Source organism: Anarhichas minor, unplaced genomic scaffold (assembly GCF_050575085.1).
Source record: "Anarhichas minor isolate MPS153535 unplaced genomic scaffold, ASM5057508v1 ptg000024l, whole genome shotgun sequence".
Lineage (NCBI taxonomy): Eukaryota > Metazoa > Chordata > Actinopteri > Perciformes > Anarhichadidae > Anarhichas > Anarhichas minor.
The window spans coordinates 4,054,804-4,073,699 of NW_027466470.1; the positions used below are offsets into that span (position 1 = coordinate 4,054,804).

Genomic DNA, 18,896 nt, shown 5'->3' on the forward strand with positions numbered 1-18,896 from the left:
TACTTCTTTGTCCTCCCATGAGATCAGACCGGGCGCTACAGTGACTCACTATCGCCTCTCGAGGTATGTAAGTGGTATTACAAGAGAGGACAGGCCGGGGCTAGCTGGTTAGCATGCTAATTTCGTTATCGATATCTCTGCAACACGATACTTTGACGTCTTTGACGTGATGCCAACACTGTGACCTCTTTACCTTCTGTCGATTATATTAGTTCTCTTTTTGAATGTTTTAAACAAAAGAATTGTACACATTGCACCTTATAACTGAGTGAAGCAGAATTCTCTTCATACTCATGAGGCAGGGCGTTCTGTTACACACATTCATACCTTTTGAAATTTCAATATTTAACTAAATTTGTTTCAGTGCTTACTGATGAAATGTCTCCAATATGTCACACTTTTAGCTTGAGTTTATTGCTCTGGATTCTGAAGCAGTGTTATACGACTGGTAATTAATTGTCTGTCTCCACCTGTAGAGGACTGCAGGGAAAATAACCAGGAAACGGTTCTGATATGACAAGAGTGTTGCAATTGTCGCTGATGAGTGCCGCTGCTCTCATTTCCACCCTGTCAGTTTTAACACTCCACCCTCTCCTGTTACATCCCTCAGTCTCAGAGGGTAACACCGTTACTCTCCTCCTTTCTCCCCCATCCCTCTGAAGGTGGACAACTCGTCTCTGACGGGAGAGTCGGAGCCTCAGACTCGCTCTCCAGAGTTCACCAACGAAAATCCTCTGGAGACCCGCAACATCTGTTTCTACTCCACCAACTGTGTCGAGGGTCAGTATAGGCCACATCTGGCCAAGATTGTCTCTAATCGCCATTGAAAGCCTTTTTTTTTTCGCCATCTGGAGATCAACTTAGTTTTGGCCTTTTCGACCAACCAAGAGTGTGTTTCGGTGCGTTCCTCAGAACAGCCGTCCCTCCATCCTACAGTAGTGTGTTGGCATTAGATTCTAAATGCATTTTAACCGATGGGGATTTAATTTGTTTTATTAGTTGCTGTCAATCATCGAAGGGTAATGCAGGAAGCATTTCAATGGGATTTTCACATTAGAATCTGCAACATCATCCCGTTTTAATCTAAATTTAAAAACCAACCACAAGCTCCGTTTAGTAGATGTTCAGGAGCTTTCAATCATATCACTTCATCGTCATCAGTAGATGTCATGACCTGTTGTCATGCGATTGTAGAAATTGAAGTTTGCATTTTTTTCTGAGCACTTTAACGACTTCTTGTCTGTGTTGACTTAATATCTAAGATTCGGGATTTAATTGCAACCTATCTCTAAAACTTAAATATGTGGATCAGTAATGAAAAGTATTGATGTGCTATATGTGTTATAATCCCTGTAAATCCTGCTGAGCTCTGCAGATCACATTATTTGTATTTTACGTGAGTCCGTTTCTGTCCTCACTCACTCACTCGGTCCGGCATGTGATCGACCATCAATCACTGGCCAACGTCTGTAATTCTCCTCCATCCATCACCACTCTTTATCCGGCCCATCACCTCCCTGTCAGCCAGCTGATGGCTGGACATTTGTTAAAAGAGCTCTCTTCAACAAAATAAAATAGACATCATTTAAAAAAAGTATGACATCTACCAGACTACCTACTGTGACAAACGGTGTTTTTAACTGATGCTTCTGTCCAGAGAGACTCACAGTGAGTCGCCGCTCCCCTCTCAGGTACGGCCCATGGCCTCGTGATATTCACCGGGGACCGGACGGTGATGGGTCGCATCGCCACGCTGGCGTCGGAGCTCGAGGTCCGCCGCACGCCCATCAACATAGAGATCGAACATTTCATCCACCTCATCACGGGCGTGGCCGTCTTCCTGGGCATGAGCTTCTTCATCCTGTCAGTCATCCTGGGCTACACCTGGCTGGAGGCCGTCATCTTCCTCATTGGCATCATCGTGGCGAACGTGCCTGAGGGACTGCTGGCTACTGTCACTGTGAGTCGTTTGTATGTGTGTGTGTGTGTGTGTGTGTTTGTTCCTCTTTGTTATTAGAGAGGCTCATCATCGGAAGTTTTTACTGATTTTCACCCCAAAAAAGATCTCAAAGGAGCACTTCACTTTACAAAAAACAAGGTCCCCTTGTAGCAAGGACAGGACAGGATATGCTTCTGGGAATAGTGAACAGAACCATGGCTGAAAGACATAAACTGGCTGCTGTTACACAAACAAACAAAGGTTAAAGACGCTTTGTGTTGAAAATTGTCATCTTTTTTCTTTCTAATTAGATTTTTACTTTGATAATTACATTTTTCAAAATAAGCTTAAATGAGCACTAATGAGTCATGTAACTAATAGCACGATTAATGGTTGCACTCCATTTAAAGCTGTATTCATTGATTTGTTTTTGATTGATTTGGCACAATAGCAAGCTGACATACCTTTTAAAGTCATGGAGAACATATTAGGAAACTATTTTACACAATGTTTAAACATCCAGCACGCACAGAGCCACATTATCATTCATTTAGTATCCTTTTTCTGGCCACCCAATCACAGAGTTGGGTGTTAATTTAATTCTCCACAGGTGTGTCCTCTTGAGCAGCTGTTTTCTCATCACGTGCATTCATTTGATCTATTGTTAGCATCAAAATATTGATTATTGCAGAACCGAGCCAGTTCGAGAGCCCCCATCTTGTGCCTGCTGGCTCACTGTCATGGTTTAGTGGCACACTCAATGTTATTAGTTATGCCTGTGCTTTTCCCAACACTAATTTACCCTCAGTGGATGCTAACTCTAGTAGCTCTAATGATACTAAAGTGAAGCAGGTGATTTATTACCGAGTGTTGGAGTCGCTCAAATGTTGAAGTGAATCGAACTTTTCTCGCAACAATAAACAAAGTTGCTGCTGAGGTGGATGCCAGCTGGCATTTGAAAAGTCATCAGTCGACATTTCACTGGTCACAGAAAATAAATTAACTTCCAGTGACTGGTTTCTTTAGTTGCTTTCGCTTTAAACACAATCGCGAGTTGTGTGTGGAAATGTTTGTGTTCGTTTGTGCTGCATGTGTTGCTCTGTGAGTGATGTGGTCAGCTTTACTTTATGTGCATTGATGTGTCTCTTGCGACATATGGAATGTGTCTATTCATAGTATTTTTATGTCCCTGTGCACCTGCTGTTAACCAGCCAACCAAATACGTGCATACAGACACACATGCACACACACACACACAATACCTGTGGCACCTGGACCACGCATGGTTTCACATGCACAAACACTTGAATGCACCGGTGCGTACACATGCTCTCTCCGCTCGCCGACTAACAATCATCCGTCCTTGCCTCCTATCTTCATCCTCCCTCCCTTCCTCCCTCCTCTTTCTCTCTCCCCCTCACCTCCCACCGTCCTCCCAGGTGTGTCTGACTCTCACTGCCAAGCGAATGGCGAAGAAGAACTGTCTGGTGAAGAACCTGGAGGCCGTAGAGACTCTCGGCTCCACCTCCACCATCTGCTCCGACAAGACGGGCACGCTGACCCAGAACCGCATGACCGTGGCCCACATGTGGTTCGATAACCAGATCCACGAGGCAGACACCACCGAGGACCAGACGGGTGAGAGGCAGAGTCGAAAAGAGAGGGAGGAGTAGGGGAAAGAGAAGGAGTGGAAGGAGAGAGCTTTGGGGAAAGATGGAGAGACTAAATAAAGAAGAAGGGGGTGATAGAGACTGTGTGGGAATACTTAGAGAGAATGTGATTACCTGCTGAAATTCATCCGTCCAAAGTTCACACCGCCAACCGACATCGCTGTTTACACTACCTCTTGCATTAATTGAGCAGCGGTATGCAGTGTGGGCGGCACAACCACCAGCCACAAACATGTCCTTTGTCAGAGTTCCTGAGCAAGACGTCGGCTCGGATTCCTGTCTCCTACCAAACAGCTACAAACCGAGCCGGATTTCAAAGACGCATTTTTAGCAATAACCAAAAGGTTTTGGGAAATAAGTAAAAAACAAACAAACAGGTGTTCTATGCATACCAATGAGTATTGAGTTAGGCAATCATACAATGAATAGCTAGCAGTGCTGACAAAGGCCGAACAGTTGAAACAGTGAAAGCGCTGAAGGAAAAAAACAGTGTATTCATCTTTCAGCAGTACAAACTATTTATTTTTTTTGCAGCTGGTGCAAGTTTTGGAGCCTTTCGCGCCCCTTTTTCTCAAGTACAACAACTCCAGCTGCAGTTTGCCACTGTGTACCTGCTGTATGTTGCATGATGCTGTTCTATTCTGTTTGCACAACAGCAGGGACAGTGACCGCTCTCTCGGCTAGGCTAAAATAAAAACAATGAACGCAACAGAGTGAGACTCCTTTTCAGTTCAGAACGGGTGGGAGGGATGAAATTTGGATTTGAAATTTCCAAACAGCTTTTACTTTTTGAGACTTTCTCGTTAAAAATTAATGCCGTTTTCCAGACTGGGGAATTGAAAAATCACTTCTGTCAAGGAATAAGGGATTGCTTTGTTATTGAGCTACAATATCCAGTGCTACTCTGTGAACCAAGAGTTAAGTCAGTAGCATAAATACTGGATGAACCCCACTTTAAAAAAAAGTCTAACACAGCTCCTTCTGCTATCCTCCCAGGTTTGGGTTTTGACAAGAGCTCTGCTACTTGGACTGCTCTGTCTCACGTTGCCGGCCTCTGCAACAGAGCTGATTTCAAGGCCGGACAGGACAGCTTCCCCATCCTGATGGTATGATTCTCCACCCTACACGAGACACCACATTGATGATTCAGACTCATGAATTATCTGTACTCTCTAAAGCAGTGGGTTGTAACAGGTTTAGTTTGATCTAAGTACATTATAAGCAGCACTTTTTTAGATTTGGATCAAAACAATGCATGCACATTATTCATGTGACGGGATTTTTGCATACACGATTTGCCGATAGGGTGACGTTAATAACATCAGGACAGCGTCAAGTGAGCTGTCACACAAAGATAAGCAGTGGTGGTATTTAGATAATTTACTGAAAGTTACTGTGAGGAACTTTTAACTGGTTATGAAACTCTCAATCAAACACCGATGCCTCTATATGACCTACATAAGTAAAGCCGACCATCGGCGAGAAGATTGGCTATTTCTATGTAGTTATTCTTAATGCTTGTCAATCGGGTTGGATTCCGTGCAAAATCAGACGAAATTATGCAGGTTCAACCGGAAAGTCCTTCAGCTCAGACTCCAAATATAAAGCTCACCGAGGACAGACCCAGATTCAGCTTCGCTGCCGCCTTTGAATAATACAGACCTGCAGTCAGAGCTCTGGTGGGAGGTGGAGCGCTGCGTGCCAGGAGCAGAGCTTCACCTCGCTGCTCCACCGGTCCCCCGCTGGGAGCCAACACCGACACCACGCCGCTGGAGGCCCAGGACGTTTGCTGGGCCCGCTGGAGGGAAGGGAGGCACGAGAGAACCAGAACCAAGACTGGGTCGAGCAGACTGCCAGACCCGGCTGCAGTGAAAATGAGACGTTTTAGAAAAGGACTCCGGTGGTTAGTACCACTACCACTCTTTATACTGGGACCGCCAAAATCAACACTAAATTAAAGTTCCTCGCAGTAGCTTGAAGTAAAGTAGGTATGTTGCAATGTAAAAATACTCCGTTATATTGGAATCGACACTTAGTTAGCAAAGTTAGCAAAAATCTATAACAATGTATCTTATTTTATAAACATCTTAATCTGAAAAGTAACTAGTAATAGTTGTCATATAAATGTAAGTTCAATATTTCCCTCTGAAATACTGTGAAGTATAGGTGTAACATATTTATAGCTATATAAAGTATCTATAATATTCATGAATATTGAATAATATATAGTTACACCACTGCTATCGGGAATTCAACAAGTAAATAAAAAAGTTGGTTTTCAATGCATCATGTTTTATAAATGATCAGCCTGTAAAATACAGTGAAGTATAATGCGTTATAAAGTAGCGTAACATAGATATACTCAAGAACATGTTAAGAACTTCAGAACTATAAACGGTACCGTACTTAAGTAAATATACTTCAAATATTCATTCTCTTCTGCGGCCAACCAAGCCTCCCCACATGGCACCCACAGCGGAGAAACAACCCGCAAAAAATGATTCGTCAATGCAACTTGACACAGGTGCACTACACACACACACACACACACACACACACACACACACACACACAGAATAATCCAAAACACCCCTGGAAATAACTCCCCCACACTGATACCCAAACTTACACACTGCTGAGTGTAAGTCAATAATATCCCAGTATTCTACCAACCGCTCTCTAACCTGTGCTACATTGACCTGAAGAAATTCTCCGTGTGGCTCACAGCGACAGGGATCCACCGCTTCTTGACTTCGGTGGGAGCAGAACCTGCAGCCTCTCGGCCCCTTGAGGTGCCCGGGCGTCCTCCCTGCATTAAGTAACAGCCACATCTCCTGAAAGCGCTCAAACACAGCAGTCAAGGCCCATGCCGGCTCCACTACCATTACAAGAACAAAGTCCATGTCTTCACCCGAGAGAAGAAAACAGAGACAATGGAATTTCCTTGATCTATTCATTCATTCATTCATGAAAAGGCTCAAACAAGGACAAATATTGCAGAGCGTGCGTCCTTGTTTCGTGGCTGTTCATGAATGAATAAACAGGAATAAAGAGGATTCTCATGTCTTGGTTCGGCTCCCGTTGGTATATCGGTCAATCAGCTCATGATGGATTTTAATAAATTGGCTCCAAGAGCCGGATGAATTGCAGTGATCACCATGGAATTTTTATCAAGAGGGATTTTACAGGTTATGAGAAGTTGATTCAAGCGCCACACAAGCAACGTTGTCACACATGTTGAAGCCGGTAAACCTGCAGAAAACACAAAAACAAAGCTGTGCTTCCAAACGGTGGATAATTCAATATTGAGCCTTGTAAAATAGGCCTCCGTACTGTCTCTCTGTGTGTGTGTGTGTGTGTGTGTGTGTGTGTGTGTGTGTGTGTGTGTGTGTGTGTGTGTGTGTAAGTATGCTTTCAAATTCATGGATTTCACCTCTGTTCCCCCAAAAAGTGTCAGTAAAAGACTTCTGCACACCACTTTAAAGGTGCTAAATTCCAAATTGAGAGCATATCTATGATTGAGGCATTGCCTCCATACGGCTCTCAACATGGCGACAGCGGAGCAGCTAACGATGCTAACAGCACAAACAGTGTAGTCAACAGCAACAGTGCTGACAGAGCTAACAGTGTTAACCTGTGGGGGGGGGGGGGACCGAGGGTGGGCGTTACGCTTCTGGACGACGCCGTGGGTCTGGACGGCGTTATCAGAGGTAACCGCTGTATGCGTGCTGGGCAGAGCGGCGTCCATTAGCTAGCTAGTGGGGCACAACAGAGAGACTCACATGCACTAAAAAGCACGCCTGACAAAAGACAGTGACGCTGTGATTACAACACACAGAAGGAGAGCGACTTGATTCTCTGCTCAGGTAGACATTACTCCACTATATCTTTACGTAGCAAGTAGTTGTTTGCTGCTCTATTAACGCTCTGAATTTGAAATTTTGCACCTTTCAACAAAAATGGACACACATAAGAAATTAGGCGGTTTAATTCCTTCAAGCATAATTTACTACATCCTTAGTAGCCACTTTTCTGTTGATTATTGGCAATGTGTTCCAACAATATTTATTTCCAACATGGTTCTCCAAATCTTCACATCCGGGGCCTTTACATACGTATCCTTAAAATATGCCCCTTAAAAACGGCACACAAACTAATCAGCTGTGTTTCTCCCGAAGAGATTGAGCTGCTTTAATCAAATGATTCTTCATCCCCCTGAAGTGAAAAAGAAAACTGAGTTTTGCACTTTCATTACTTCTACATTAGATTGTTACATAACTTTAAAAACAGTGTGGCCAAGTGTTTGTGATGCAGATGATGCTCAGCTACCTGCATCATTAATGAGACCCATAATGGAAGGAAAGAAAGTCCTCTCAGGTGCCGCTTTAATTTGTTAAAGTTCCCTTCCACCGCGGTGTGATAAACACAGGCAGTGAGACAGACAACACTCATTTGTTAATATGCATATGTGAGTGACTGTGCTAATGTGCGGCTGTGTGTGTGTGTTTCCCCAGAGGGAGACAGCGGGGGACGCATCAGAGTCAGCTCTGTTAAAATGCATCGAGCTGTGCTGTGGGGGTGTTCGTCAAATGAGATCTAGAAACCCCAAAGTGGCAGAGATCCCCTTCAACTCCACCAACAAATACCAGGTACTGCATGGGACTGATGTTGCTGCAGATGCAGGTCTACAATAAAATGTTTAATATTTGAAGTAGTTGTTTTAAAATTGTGGATTTAGTTTTATTCATAAATACATTTTTGAATTTATTTCTAACTATTGAAATATTAATTAGAAATCTTTTGTTTCTTAATAAACTTAACTTTGCAATTAATGTATTCTTTGAGATAATTCTGTTAGTGCTTTTAAATTGGCGATATTAGAAAAAAAAAGACATGGAAAACATTTTTGAGACATTTTGGGGATTCGTTTTTTACCTTTTTCTGTCCGAGCAAGGCAGTGAGAACATGCATGCTCTTTACAGCAACAGCCACCCTGCTTTACATTCATGCTGTTGCACATATTTACGCTTGGTGGCTGCCCAACAGGCCACAAGCAGAACACTGTTTGCCACAGAGAGGCTGTTGCAGTGTTGCGTTGTGTGTTATTTATGATAGAAAGATACATGTGGATTACAAACTGGTTGTTTTTGGCTGCTCAGAAGATCTGTTACTACCTTTAATTGGACAGAAATACCTTTTTGTGGGAGACGGTCACAGCCAAAACATGTTGGGTTTGGGTGGGTTGAGGTGAGAAGACTGCTGTGTGAAGCATATAGGTGTTAATACTTTAAGAAACCTTAAATACAATTTGGGGCCAACACTTTTTGAAATTGGTCCAGTATTGAATGAGAGCGCTGAAACCGGCAGCTGCGAAAATTGCTGCAATGTGATCGTATCGGGCAATTGTGCACCAGAAACGTATACGTCCACTAGGCTCAGTTTTTTATAAAATTAGTCTGACACCGTTACTGAAAGGACTCTTCCTTTTTTCTTTACCTTTAGTCTGTCAGTCATTTTGTCTTACTAAGTGTAGCTCAAGGAGACGTCTTGTTCTAAAATCTTGCGATGTGACTTGTTGTCGGAGTGAGGAGCACCGCTGCAGGTTGTGTTGGAGTGCAGAAAGCTTAGCTTAGTCATTGTCAGTGTCATGACTAAATATTTAGCTGATTTCAAAAATGTGAAAGGCGGCCAACCTTCTTGTCAGATTTATGGCACAAGACTTCTCCTTCAGCGAGACTTAGTTAGACAAAAAAAAAAAAAACAGACCAAGTGAAAGGTAAATAAAAATGTGTGATTCCTCTGTGGGGTCCTTTCCATAATGTTGTCAGACATTTATAATAACAATCTGAGCCAGAAAGTGTCGAAAACAATCACTTCTAGTGGACGTACAATTGACGGATTACATTGCAGTCCGTTTTGCGGCTGCGGAGCTAAATACTGGACACAAAAACATGGGAGAATAGAATCCAGGTTGAAAAACCCCCAAGTTACACTTTAACACCTTGCTCAAGGGCACCACAGCAATTAAGACAGGGGCGGTTTTTCTGCTTTCTACTCCCAGTCTTTCCCATCGTGTCTAGAGATTTGAACCAGCGGATGAATAACACAACAGTGATGTTGAAGCATACAAAGGACTTCCTGCATGCATTCTGTGCACCTGTTCCCTTAAAATAGGGACGTCTGTGTTGAGAAAAAAAAAAAGCAATTTTGCTCTGGTTTTCTGAGATTAGATATGCTGTGACTCAGATACAAATTACCTGGAGGAGTGTGTGTGTGTGTGTGTTTGTGTGGGGGAAGGGGCAATGCAAGGTGTAAAACCACAGGAATACACGTGAGATTGAATGCTCCTTCAACTCAGGTGCAATACATGTGACTTACAATGTGCACTCAGTCAAGTCCACTTCGACGAGACTTTTATTTCAAACCTCTTGGAAAAATATGACACGATAAATGATTTCTCGTGCGACCATGAAACTCATTGTTGTGCTGAGCCTTTTTACTTACAGGAGAATGAAACATCGTAGACCAGCAAGAAACAACTAGCCATAAACTACATGTTGCAGCTTGTTTCATAATAAATCTTGTCATGTCCTCACCAGTCTTCCAATGTCCTCCCCCTTTTTTTTTTAAAGCTCTCTGTCCATGAAGTGGAGGACAATCCCTCTGGTCATATTCTGGTCATGAAGGGAGCGCCAGAGAGAATCCTGGACAGGTTGGTCAATCAATAACGGATCGATTATGTGTCTCCCAAGTGAGGCGGCGCAGAATTTGTACGTCTTTTTCATTTAATTAAATGTCTTCCTTCTCTTGAAGGGGTGTAGTGAATAGAAACTACATTGTGCTTAAAGGCTAACAATATTTTAGTCGTATAATAGTTTGTTCTGCGACAGCCATGTCTAATGCCTTATAAACATACCTATCATCTGTAATAATCTACTTATAGCACAGTATAATCAAGGTTATAAGCACTCGAAAATATTCATAGTGCGTTATATCAATAATCATAACACATTATAAAGCATTTTATAGTGACTTATAAGGTCAAGCGTCATAATAATTGCTGGTCATTTACTGACGTTTTTTTGCAAGGATCATAATGTATTTTTTGTAATCATATAAGCTATGCATAACACGCATTATAAGTATGTTTATAATGCAATATAAATATGGGCATCTGAGAAAGTGGAACTGTTTTTTATTATTGGTAACAAATCTTCTAACAACAACTTTGAATCGATCCAAGAAACAAATATTATCTGTGTGTCCAAAACCTGAAATAGCTTATTCCTTTGTGCCGTGTACCTCCATTGTTGACCAGAAAAAAACGATTAAAAACAATGTAGACAATATAGAAGAAATGTTCCTTCATCACCATGAACATGGGCACCGTAGTTGTGAAACCGCTGAGAATCACTGCACTGGAGCACAAATGTGTATTAATCCACTGGTGAAAATAGTCCCCAACACTATCTACTCCTCGCCTGCTGTTTTAGAAAATGAGTTACCCTTTAAAAAAAACAATTAAACTATGAAGTCGTGACCTTTTTCAGTCGGAACTAATGGAGAGCCTCAGACAGGGTGGTAAAATCAGAGTTTTGGGAGAAACACAATGACGGTTTGATGGTTTTGGTCCTTTCAGGGAATTTGTTGAAAACGAGAAAAACATAGAATAACTGCAGGCGTCTCCGTTAAATGTTTTCGTTGTTGCATATTAATTGCATGAGCGCTCTGATTGAGATGCTGAAGATTTTTGGCCATATTGTCACAGTTTGTATGAGGTCACACTTACATCACTGTTTCCCAGAATGTGGACATTTTTGCAGTTGTGCGGAGCAAATGAGCGACGCAGTGGCCGCTATTGAAAATAACGTGGGATCATAACGAGTATTCAATGTGTCCTGAGTTTGTATAAAAGTGCCATGCCAACCTTTTTTTTCTGGGGACTGGGTTAGTTTCCCTTCTAGTCATCCCAAAAACTCATCTCCTTCAACCATTATCATTGACTGTAGTTTTAGCATGGCTCCTGTTGTTTTCCAGCACTTTCCTAACAAGATTGCTATGCAGATAGAGATGATGTTATTAGCTTTGGAAGCAGTAAGAGTATTATTAACAAATGTTTTACAGGTGCAGTAGCATCATGATCCACGGCCAGGAGCAGCCACTCGATGAAAACTTGAGAGATGCTTTCCAGAGTGCCTACATGGAGCTGGGAGGACTGGGAGAGAGAGTGCTTGGTATGTTCTTCGTGGCACCCGCTATTGTCGGCCTGGGAATAGGTAGCGGGGAGAAGCGGTTGGACACAGCACTTACCTTTTATTATCTCCTTGGTAAAGAGAGCAGTTCAGCCACATGTCCCTGTAAAAGGGTGGACTGTTTTAATTGCAACAGCGTAAATAGAAACGGAGGTTTTGGCACTGCAGTCTTGTAATGGACTGGCATGAAGTAAAAGCTGAAATGACCATTGTTACACAAAATGTTAGAGACATGGGTTTTCTGGGTTTGTTTTGTATGTAATGTTGGATGTATTATGTTAATGGTCTGGCATTCAAATCATTCCCCCAAGTTCAACTTTCAATATCTCTACAGTGTTCAGCATCCAGACTCTGTAAATGTCATCATTTTGACAACCAAGGAAAAAAAGAAAGTTATCTGGCATCTTTTTTTAAAAAGTGCCATCTGTAATAATTCTGTGCTGTCTGCGGTTTTTGTTGGAGTAGGTGTCACAACAGTGAAATGTGGAATAATGCAATTTTTGGAGTGAAACTCCTGGAATCATTATTAATAATTAAATCCCAGTCATGCCTCGGGTGATGATGATGATGATGATGATGATGATATGATGGGTCGGGTGTTTCACTTTCAGACTGAGGGCTTTATTGTGCTTTACTCTCTATAGGGATTCAAGAGATGCTCTTATTTCGAGGGCTGTGGGTCATGAATTAATAAAAGGGGCGGATTCAATTTGTATGTCAGACCTGCGAACTCCAAATCGAACATCTAAAATTAAAAGTGATTTGTATGCATACTGTTAGATAAAGCATCAGTGCAGGGAGCACAATGTATTTTGTAAAGATGTCCTTCATATTTACATTTATGTGTAGTGTTGTACTGTAAATATCAACAGCAAAGTGCATCCTTATTGTTTATTGGATATTTTGGACTTAAATGACCTTCAGGGTGATTAAAGACTTTTCTACTTTTTAAAGTGCCAGATAAATTATCAGAGCACCGTTAGCTGCAGTGTGTACTTTGAGGTGTCAGTCAGTTCTGAGCGATCACCTCACGGATCCGTCTTCTTCTGCAGGATTCTGCCACTTGAATCTGTCTTCATCCCAGTTCCCTCGAGGATTCACCTTCGACAGCGACGAAACCAACTTTCCCACCGAGCAGCTCTGCTTCCTGGGTCTCATCTCCATGATTGATCCGCCGCGTGCCGCCGTGCCCGACGCAGTTGGTAAATGCCGCTCCGCTGGCATCAAGGTAATTGGTTCCACAGACTCAATTTTCATTGTAGTTGCTGCAAAGCCTTTTTCGCCCTCGGCTTCATTCATCGGACATTTCAGAGAAGGGATTTGCATGTCAGATATCTTTTCAAATCCAAAAATGCCCGGACCACTCCGAGTGGGCCCTGATGGATGATGATTGATGGATGAATAAAGTTCTATAGCTCAGAGGAAACTGCTGATAACATATCCAGTGCAAATACTTAACCCAAAAAGGTAGCCAGTAATGAGTGAAATTACTACATCTTAAAGCTGCAGTGTGAAGGATTTGGAGGCATCTAACGGCGAGGATGCAGTTTGCAACCAACGGAAAACTCTCCCGTTTGGCAAGAGTGAAGGAGAACTACGCCCGCTGACCCCAAAACACAAACGATCCTCTCTAGAGCTGGTGTTTGGTTTGTCCGCTCTGGGCTACCGTAGAAAGACGGCGGCGTAACAAAGCAGACTCCATATAAACGGCTCATTCTAAACTAACGCAAACACAATGATTCCTTGTTTTTATTTTTCATAATTCAGGTGATTATACACTAAAGAAAACATACTTATTTGTATTATATTCCATTTATGCCAGTAGATCCCCATAAATGCTACAAACTTGTTTGTAGAGATCCCAGTTTTTTATGTGAAATAACAACCAACCAGTAACAATTTAGCAAAATGCAGATTCAGTGCATTTGTTTTCATTATATGTTAATCAAATGCAAATACGCACAGGGCAGATGTTTTATCAGAAAAGTAATAAGCCGGGGCCGCAGGAAGGTTAAACAACATGAAATGGATAATGAGTAGAATGAGTCGTTCTAATTTCGTCCAAAGAACTACAAATATGGGGAAAGGATTTTACACATTTCAATTTCAGGTACACAAGTTACCATGCCTCCTTTGATAATGAATTGTTGATAGACACACTGTAATTGGCTTAAAGAACGAACTGGCAGAAGTGAGTGAAGATGTTGCTTAAGGGAAGTAAACGGTTGAGTTTATTCTAGAGAAACAAAGGCTACGAAACTGATGACATGTCTGATAAAATGTCAAAATCACAAAGTTTTCTGAGAGTTTTAGTTATAATACATCAGATTTGTTTGGACTCAGGCGTTGTGTTAACTCTAACTTATGCCATGTCTTTTTTTGACTTGACAAACATCAGACCGAGATCAAAACATTGTCTATATAAATACATTTGTAGTCAGAAATGTGAGCGGAATGTTACAAACAGGCACCATTGATGTGTGCTCTATTATATATATATATATATATATATATATATATATATATATATATATATATATAATATATATATATATATATTTATATATAATATATATATTAAACACCTAAACTCAAAGCTAAACTGGGATTTAAAGTGGTTGATATGATTTTAAGAATATTTTTCTATGATTTTTCTATCATTGTACTTCCTGTGACGAGGCGCGTCAACATGCTTCATGTAGCTGCTCGGTATTGTCAGACGTTAAGTGCTGTATCGGTGTTCTCTCTGATTGAAGTGGAAGAAGACAATTTTGGACAAACACACATCCACACCAGAACAAAGCTGCTGTAGCTGAGCCCAGGAGGAAACTAGAGCTCCTGGCTCTAATTACTTTTTATTGGATGTAGTGCTAACGTTTCAGTGAATTGTGCATCCTCGGTTCACAGCATCAGTCTGAAGGCTTTAGTGCAATATATAGTGCTCTCTCCTTCCTTCAGCTTGTGTGTGTTCTGCTGTGGATCATGATGGCGCTGGGGATTTCAGGAATATACCCCAAAAATGACTTTACTTACCCTTTCATACGAGGTTCAGATTCAATAGATATTCAAAATAATGTATTCCTTGCAGTTTGTGTAGATGCAGTTATGCAGGTAAACCAAAGATCTTACTCTCACTCATAGTTCAGGTCGATGAGTTACCACCCAAATAGAAAAGGTTAAATTCATAGATGTCCCAGACATGGACAGATTTGATCTGATGTGAGATTTTGGAGGAACTGAGATTGAAACCCATTATTCAGTACGCTCTATTGTCAGTTATGGATTTAAAATAGAGGTTTTTAGTTATGTATATGTGTCAGAAAAGCTCAGCAGTGTGCAAAGTCAAACTAAAAGCACTTGAAACTAGTAGGGCTGTACCGAATAGTTTGACGCTTGACATTGCTGTGCAGCCTTTCATTTTATTTTTTTGTCTTTTCATTTCAGTAAGAATTTGTATTTCTGCACCGTTGCAGATACAAATCAGGCAACACTAATATTTTTAGTAACACACTGTTTGTAGAATTATCTCCCCGTGGTGGCTGCGATCCAAACATCTCCAATAACCCAAGAGCGTTGTAAAGTCTGAAAGTCAACATTTATTGAAAGAACAACATATTTCTAACGAAATATTCTGCTTCAAACCATATTTGTTGGTGTTTAGCCTTTCAAAAGCAACGTCTTCACTGCGGGCATAAGCGCTGTTTGCTCCCCCACTCGCCGCACACAGAGGGAGGCTTGCACCCGTATTCACGGGGCCGTCCAGCAGCAACATAGCAGCACAAAAAAATACATTTAGTCATAAATTATGATGCCAGACATTTGAAGTATCATTCAAAAAAACCTCAATTGAAGCTTCAAATATAAAAGAAGAGACAATCGGTACAGCACTAGAAACTAGGAAACATTGTTGAAGGGAAATGAAAATTGCTGTTGCAGGTGTACTGGAGGTCGATGAATGGAAATGAGCACATATTTTGGGATGTTTTAGCCACCCTATGCAGAGTACAGTCCTTGTATTGTTTTTTTTCTTGCTCTTGGACTCACAAACCCTCACGTGTAAAGGGTTTTGTCACAATCACACTACATGGGCGATGGGAACCCACCAATCAAGATGTTTGTTGGAGTGTACTGACAGATTTGAACCCTTAACCCCTAATAGCGCCCGCTCTTTTCCCGGTGTAACTACACAACACATTTGGATGACTTATAGGCCCTTAAGACCCACACTGCACTGTAGCTCAAGCATGCTGTGATACATGACACACAGATGAGAAACAGAGGGGTTTAATGTGATAACGCTCTGGGATTTATGGGACCTTCCCTCTGCCGTCAGGTGATCATGGTAACAGGGGACCACCCAATCACGGCCAAGGCCATCGCTAAAGGTGTGGGCATCATCTCTGAGGGCACCGAGACGGTCGAGGACATCGCCGAGAGACTGAACATCCCTCTGAGCCAAGTTAACCCCAGGTGTGTGTCTGTGTATCTGCTGCTCTTAAAGCTAATCTAAGCACCCACTAAAGATATTGTGAGATTATGTGTAAATCTGTTAGAAGGTCATGCTAAAACAGGCAGACATTGCCAATGTCTTTGGGTCATGGCCTACACGGCAGTTTAAAAGATTCATATGTCAACCTAAGTTATAAATCTGTCAGACTAATATTTAGATGTAACAAACTGAATCGGCAGAAATGGTATAATATTGTTATCTGTGCCAAGAGGTTAAGAAAGAGATCATTTCTCTATATTCAGTAGACAGCTAGTGTTTTATTGTGATTTATTGGTAATATTCTCGGGCCAGATTCTAGTTTATCTTTAAAAATTCAACGTATTGAAGTTTGGTCACCCCTGGTCTACAGGATGTGTGTGCATGGACTCTCACGTCTCTCTCTGTTGAATATGACGCTACAGCCAACAGCCGATTAGCTTAGTTTAGCATGAAGACTGGAAAAAGGGGTGGAGGAAACAGCTACAGCTTGGCTCCCTCCAAAGTTTAAAAAAATCTGCTTGCCAGCATCTCTTCCGCTCACAAATGAACATGTTAAAAAAAGGAGTAGATATAAGTTAAGACATCTTAGAGCATCAGAATGAGAATATTAATATTCCCCAAAATGTTACGACAGAAAGCATGAAAACGTCTATTTTGTGCCTGTGTGTGTGTGTGTGTGTGTGTGTGTGTGTGTGTGTGTGTGTGTGTGAGAGAGAGAGAAACAAACTTGAGGATAAAGCAAGAAAATGTCAACTCCTTTGCATAACGGTCCCCGGTGTCACTGACTCCTTACTGTGTGTGTGTGTGTGTGTGTGTGTGTGTTTATGTGTTTCCCAGGGATGCCAAGGCTTGTGTGGTGCACGGCTCGGACTTAAAGGACATGAGCCCCGAGTACCTTGACGACCTGCTGAGGAACCACACTGAGATAGTGTTCGCTCGCACCTCCCCTCAGCAGAAGCTCATCATAGTGGAGGGCTGCCAGAGACAGGTCAATGGACAGGAGTGTGTGCGTGTGTGCGCGTGCGTGTGCGTGTGTGTGTGTGTATGTGAGAGACTGTGTGTTTGGGTCTTGTTGAGAGCGTACAGCTGAATAGCAGTGTGTGTTTATATGTTTGAATGTAACCATGTGTGTGTTTGTGATAACGTCTGTCTGAATGCTTGAATGTGTTTGTTTACTTAAGTGTGGAGGAATGGTTGAGTGCGTGTGTGTGTGTGTGTGTGTGTGTGTGTGTGTGTGTGTGTGTGTGTGTGTGTGGGTGTGTGTGTGTGTGTGTGTGTGTGTGTGTGTGTGTGTGTGTGTCCCTGCCATTTAAGGCTGAATACAGTTTACTGTGTGTGTAACTCTTTGTGTGTGTTTAAGCCATTTGTTAGTGCAGGAGGTTGAATGGATGAATACAGGCTTTTGTGCATGCGTGTGTGTATGTTTGGATGCGTGTGTGTATGTTTGGATGCGTGTGCAGGTCCATTTTCACTATATTGTTGAACACGAGTGCATATCTGTAAAGCATATTAACTATATAGTCATATATTACTCCCTATAGCCTATATATGCCTTAATGTTTAGTATGTGCTCAGCATTTGTGTGTGAATGGTTGAAATTAGACGTGTATGCACTTGCACACAGCCCCATATATTGAGATCATGCTACTATACACCCTTGACTTATTCACTCTCGCCCTGTGTGACTGAGTGTGATCTCAACTCAATTCCATTTTTTCGTTTAATCTCCCCAGAGCTGCTTTGAAAAGACATTATTAAGACAGAAGGGGGGGGGGGGGGGAGAGAGAGAAAACGCTTAAATCATCGTACTTATCTTTCTCTTCTTGACACTTTTTGTTTTGCCGGTCCTTTGCGGGGTGCAGGGGGCGATCGTGGCCGTGACGGGCGACGGCGTCAACGACTCGCCAGCCCTGAAGAAAGCCGACATCGGCGTTGCCATGGGGATCGCCGGCTCTGATGTGTCCAAACAGGCGGCTGACATGATCCTGCTCGACGACAACTTCGCCTCCATCGTCACCGGAGTGGAGGAGGGTGAGTGGAGGGGAAATAGTGAGAGAGACGGGAGTGGAGGAATGAAAGAGGATAAAATGAGCCAGAGAGGAAAACAGAGGGAGGTGATTTAAAAACTTTGAAATTAAAACATTTCTGCCAGCGAGCTCCTTTGTCATCTAGAGACTGGAGATCATTAGTGAATAAGTACCGTAGAGTTGAAAATGTGATATGAGTATCATTGTGGCTTTCACACAGTATTCAACAGAACTGTAGACGTAGAACGTATATCAGAAGTGGATGTGGTCACCGTGATGTCTCACGTTGTTTGTGGACTGACTGTTTTGAAGCCTCAAGTTCGGCATTTGTGTTGTCAGCATCTTAGTTGTTTTGTTGCCGTTATGAAGCGGTACAGTCCTGTCAGTCACAGTAAGGCTGCAAAAAAGCATCCCCTGCTTTATGGTCTGTTTGACTCTAAATGGAGCATCATGTACTAAATGAACATCATGCTGTGTTGAAGAAGACTTGAAACTAGTAATTAAGACCATAAACTCATG

General features: G+C 42.1%; 1 protein-coding gene across 2 annotated transcripts in view; it reads left to right on the top strand.

Moving 5' to 3' along the window:
- Nucleotides 1–18,896, top strand: part of atp1a2a (ATPase Na+/K+ transporting subunit alpha 2a) — a 35,702-nt gene that overhangs the window by 8,435 nt on the left and 8,371 nt on the right. For both annotated transcript variants that reach the window (XM_076098182.1, XM_076098179.1), the window contains 11 exons: nt 663–780; nt 1,692–1,960; nt 3,379–3,577; nt 4,606–4,715; nt 8,124–8,258; nt 10,242–10,321; nt 11,734–11,843; nt 12,914–13,089; nt 16,195–16,331; nt 17,188–17,338; nt 18,213–18,381. In XM_076098182.1, the coding sequence (XP_075954297.1) occupies nt 663–780; nt 1,692–1,960; nt 3,379–3,577; nt 4,606–4,715; nt 8,124–8,258; nt 10,242–10,321; nt 11,734–11,843; nt 12,914–13,089; nt 16,195–16,331; nt 17,188–17,338; nt 18,213–18,381 (1,654 nt within the window). The remainder of the gene's footprint in view (nt 1–662; nt 781–1,691; nt 1,961–3,378; nt 3,578–4,605; nt 4,716–8,123; nt 8,259–10,241; nt 10,322–11,733; nt 11,844–12,913; nt 13,090–16,194; nt 16,332–17,187; nt 17,339–18,212; nt 18,382–18,896) is intronic.